Source organism: Asparagus officinalis, chromosome 6 (genome assembly GCF_001876935.1).
Source record: "Asparagus officinalis chromosome 6, Aspof.V1, whole genome shotgun sequence".
Taxonomy (NCBI): Eukaryota; Viridiplantae; Streptophyta; class Magnoliopsida; order Asparagales; family Asparagaceae; genus Asparagus; species Asparagus officinalis.
Window position 1 is genome coordinate 51,682,306 of NC_033799.1, and position 5,316 is coordinate 51,687,621.

The window sequence follows — 5,316 nt, forward strand, 5'->3', positions numbered from 1 at the left end:
AAAATGAAATTAAAATGAAATAAAATAAGATAAAAAAATGAATGAAAACTTGGGTTGCCTCCCAAGAAGCGCTTGTTTATGGTCATGAGCTCGACCCCTTTTTCTTTTAATTATCCGACGAAGGGGGATCTGAAAGGATATACGTGACCCCTTTCTCGTGTTGTTCCCCTACAATGTAGTGCTTCAATCGTTGCCCATTCACCTTGAAAGATCCCCTTGTTTCACTCTAAACTTCAACAACTCCACTAGGAAAAACCTCACGGATTTGAAAAGGTCCGGACCACCGAGATTTGAGCTTGCCCGGAAAAAGCTTCAAACGAGAGTTGAAAAGTAGCACCATATCTCCTTGATTAAAATCTCTTCGAAGAATATTCTTGTCGTACCATCGTTTAGTCCTCTCTTTATAAATGCGAGCATTCTCATACGAATCCAAACGCAGCTCATCTAGCTCATGACGTTGAAGCTTTCTTTCCTCACCTGCGGTCTTCATATCGAAATTTAGCAACTTGATAGCCCAATACGCCTTGTGCTCTAACTCAACTGGGAGATGACACGATTTGTCATATACCAACTTGAACGGTGTCATGCCTATGGGTGCTTTATCCTCTTCACAAGTAGAACCTTTTGGCTTTAACTTTAGACTTTCAAACTTTGCATTTCGAAATGGAGCAGTTGATGTTGATTCTAAAGATTGAGCATACACGACTACCTCCGGGTCTTCATCATTTATTGAATCGTCACTTACCAAACACTTTTCAAGTGGATCAGGTGAGTAATGGTTTGCAAGTTGCTCATGTGTAGACTTGTCAATCGTTAGAGGGAGTTTCATAGTATTACTTAAATCAAATTCTACCTTCTCCCCTCCAATATTTAGGGTGAGACTTCCATTTTTAACATCGATTATAGCACCTGCAGTAGCAAGGAAGGGTCTTCCTAATATAATTGGGATGTTAGAATCTTCTTCCATTTCTAAAATAACGAAATCAACCGGGAAAAAGAACTTACCAACCTGGATAGGTACATCTTCAAGTATACCTACCGGATATTTTACCGATCGATCCGCCAGTTGGAGTGATATCGTGGTTGGCTTCAAATCTCCTATGCCAAGCTTCTTATAGATGGACATTGGCATCAAACTTACGCTTGCACCTAAATCACACAAAGCACGGTTAATAGAGACATTACCAATAACACAAGGAATAGAAAATGAACCTGGATCCTTAAGCTTAGGAGGCAGCTTATTCTGGATGATAGCACTACACTCCTCAGTAAGGGCCACAATCTCGTATTCTTCCAACTTCCTTTTGTTAGATAGGATCTCTTTCAAGAACTTAGCATAATAAGGCATTTGAGAGATAGCTTCAATGAACGGTATATTGATGTGCAATTTTTTCAAAATCTCCAAAAATTTTCCGAACTGCTTTTCTAACTTAGCCTTAGCTAACCTTTGGGGAAAGGGTAGAGGAGGCTTATTTGTGTCTCTAACATCTTGTTATGCGTAGCTAGGGAATCCATCTTAGAGGCCAATTGTTTTACCACCTCATTCGTGGTTTGTTGTTGCTGCTTAAACTCTTCATTCAATTTTGATTGAGTCGTCACAAACTTCTCCATCATATTTTCCAAATTTGACTTTTGAGAAGGGAAATTGGATTGAGGAGCACGAAAACCAGGTGGACCAAAATTAGATGCAGGCATGGGATTTCCAGGTGGGTTTCTATAAGAAAAATTAGGATGATTCCTCCACCCCGGATTATAAGTGTTGGAGAATGGGTCTCCCTTCTGATTAAAGTTATTAACATAGTTAACTTGCTCATTACCAGAAGTATCAATGGATGGGGGGTTTCCTGATTAACATTGAAGTGCAGAATGACCCACATAGCCACATATCTCACATGAAATTGAAGTAGACGCCAAAGAATTAATACTCAAGCTTTCAACTTTTTTAAACAAAGCATCAACTTTAGAGGATATATGGTCTAAAGCATCTATTTCATACTTGCCTCCTTTTGATGTCTGAGGAGCACGCTCGTTCGCCCATTGATAGTGATTCTGAGCCATGTCTTCAATGAGAGTGTATGCCTCGTCTATTGTTTTGTTCATCAAAGCTCCTCCTGCAGCAGCATCAACAGTCATCCGTGTGTTGTAAGTGAGCCCGTTGTAGAAGGTGTGATTAATTAACCACTTCTCCAGTCCATGGTGAGGACACATCCTCAATAATTCCTTGTAGCGTTCCCAAGCTTCATAAAGTGACTCTCCTTCCTTCTGTACAAAGATTGTGATCTGGTTCCTCATCTGTGATGTTTTACTTGGAGGAAAATACTTTGCAAGAAACGCTCTGGACAATTGATCCCAAGTGGTGATGGACCCAGCTGGCAATGAGTGTAACCAAGCCCTAGCCTTGTCCCTTAAAGAGAACGGAAAAATCTGAGTCGAATAGCATCATTGGTCACTCTATTAAGTTTCAAAGTGTCGCAATACTCCAAGAAAATTGACAGGTGGAGGTTCGGGTCTTCAGTAGCACCTCCTCCAAACTGATTCTACTGAACCATTGAGAGCAGTGATGGTTTCAGCTCAAAGTTATTAGCTTCAACATTGGGCCTTGTAATGCTTGACTGTGTGCCTTGAGCATTTGGGGCTGCGAAATCCTTAAGAAGCTGATTTTGATCTCCCATCGTAGCTTGGCACGGATTCGTTGTAGCTATCAAGGTCGATCCCACAAGGACTAGGGTTAATTACCAAATCTCACGTTATTCGACTAGCTAAATCTAATGAGTGAATTAGAAGAGATGAAAATTAAAAGAAATAAAATAATAACTAATCAGGTGAAATTCAATATAATGAAGAGTCAGGATTGAGTTTTCACCACAACTTCGATGCTCAATGATGAATTATTTTAGTTCTCGGTGTTGGTTTAAACTAAAGAGGGTGAATTAGCCTAAATTAATCTAAAGCCTCTTTCAAGGTCTAAAGATCGTGCCTAATCAATCTCAATTAACCTACTTTCGTGGAATCAAGATTAAATTAAACCCATTAAGCTTTATGCTAATCCAAATCAAATCCCCAAGGAATCTAGCCTACTTTCGTGGTTCGAGCTCCCTGCTTAATTTCTAGAGATCCGGTATTAATCTTCACCTTTCAGTCCTTCAATTAATTACCTATGATTGCTAATACGGTGATCAAGCGAATCAATAAAATTAAAACACTAGAAATTAAGTTCAAAGATTTAAACTTTCACCAAGAACCTATATCAATTCATCATCAATCACCAAAAAGTTGGGTTCTTTCCCAATCCTAGACAAGAAATCTACTCACACATGATTGGAATAAGAGAAGACATCAAATAATTATGCAAATCAATCATAAGAAAAAATAAATCAAAGAGAGGAAAGAATTAACCCGTCTTTTAGTTAAAATCTTCAAAATAAGAACTTGCAATCCAATCTTCTACAAGAGATTAATGTCTTCCTTCAATACTTGAACCCTAGAATAGTTGCTAGTTGATGGCTAAAAGAACATAACAAAAGATATCCAAAACCCTAAGTCAAAACATCTATTTATATGTCCCTAAAAATCTGGAAAATAACTAATTCCCACGCCACCGGTGTGGTCTGCACCACACTAGGGTGTGGTAGGGGCTGTTTTGCTGATTTCGTGCTTGTCTATACAGTCTTTGGTATTTTGGCTATAACGTTTGCGTCCGACCTCGGAATGAGGTGATTCAAGTTGCATTGGAATCCTGTTGAAGAGATCTACAACTTTCAACTTTTGAGTTGTTATTGATTCAAATTTCATCATGGTCGAAATTCCAGTTCTTCATACTCGTGCATCCATTTTCTTCACGAACCATGCCTTCAAAATCTTGTTGTTGCTTCAAACTCTTGTAAAACTTCCAACGATCATCAAATCTTTCAATCTTGAGCCAATACCTACATATAAGAACACAAACAACAGCAGTATCCTCGATCTAAACACGAAATATGCATCAAACGCTCGTAAATCATGCTTGAAACACACTAAGATAATGTATATTTTACGTGTTTATCAACTACCTCCAGCCTTGAGCCCCTCCGTGCACTGATAGCTGATCACCTTGTAATAAATATCATTAAATGCATAATGGACGCTATCATTTCTCTATCCTCTATAGTCTTTATAACACATCAGACCATTTCGGCACCGTACGTCTCCAGTCACTTCACATTAAATGTGAAAGTGACTTCCCCTCCACTCGTCTGTCGACACCTGTAAAGCAGATGCTGACTTGGCCGTCAGCTCATACTAGGTCGAAGTTACCATCCAATCACTATAAATATGGTCACTATTTTCAGCATAAAGGTAAGATCTTTACCTCTACCTATAGTGTTTAAGAACTTTTACAGTTTAGTTACTTCTTTACTCAAGCAAATCACTAACTTGATCATTAGAGGAATAACTGGAGAACCCAACTCTGGCCTCTTATGAGTTTTACTTGTGCAGGGAAGAGTACCTCACTTCAAAATTAGACATTCAGAGGGTTAGAGGACCTCCGTCAACCAAATAGCTTCTCTCATTGACTGTTTGATATCCTCCAACAACATGTTACAAAATGTTCTTATAGGGAAAATGAATAAAAAAATATGTATATGTGCAATACACTCAGCCACCTTAGAATTCCTGACCTCATGGCCACCCTTCTGGACATGTTCCCTTATGATTCTGGGATCGATGGGAGTGGCTTGAGACCTAATGACCAAGGGTTTCTTAGTTTCAGCCTGAGGCTCCGTGACCTGTGAATCCCACTTCTTGGTCAACACAGCCAAGTTAAGTTCGAGCTCCTTCTTCTGGCGTTGAGCTGTTTCAAGACGAATCTAAGCTGCAGCAATGGTTGCCTTAGCCTCATTGATTGTCGCATCTTTCTCTTAGATAGCACCTTAAAGCTCTACTTGATGATTGTCAACTGATGTAATACTATCGTTCAATCCTTGAACTTTTACCTTGATCCGCTCCATTTCTGCACGAACAGATTCTCCAGCCTTAACAACGAGTTTTTAAGTGACGATGAAATTCAATCTCAGCTGTACAAAGCTCCTGTAGCTCTCAAAAGTGGGACTCAGCTTTGTCAATCGCTGTCTTGAAGGGTTCGGTATGAGCGGAACCGACAATTGACAATGAAAGGCCAAGTTGATCTCTTAACAGTTTAAGAGTGCAAACAGACAAGACTTTTTGCAAATGTAAGGCAGTCGCAACATTTTGGTTGAACAGTCTTACCAGACTCACCAGACTCTCCGTCAATATCTTTATCTCCACCTCGATTAAATCTTTAGGATCAGGAGATTA

At 39.4% G+C, this 5,316-nt stretch overlaps 1 protein-coding gene across 1 annotated transcript; it reads right to left on the reverse strand.

The window, feature by feature from the left end:
* On the reverse strand, nt 227-2,672 carry LOC109846180. The gene is made up of 4 exons (XM_020415402.1): nt 2,547-2,672; nt 1,926-2,424; nt 1,446-1,844; nt 227-1,359 (listed from the first exon to the last, which is right to left on the reverse strand). The coding sequence occupies exons 1-4, from the start codon at nt 2,670-2,672 to the stop codon at nt 227-229; spliced, it is 2,157 nt and encodes a 718-aa protein (XP_020270991.1).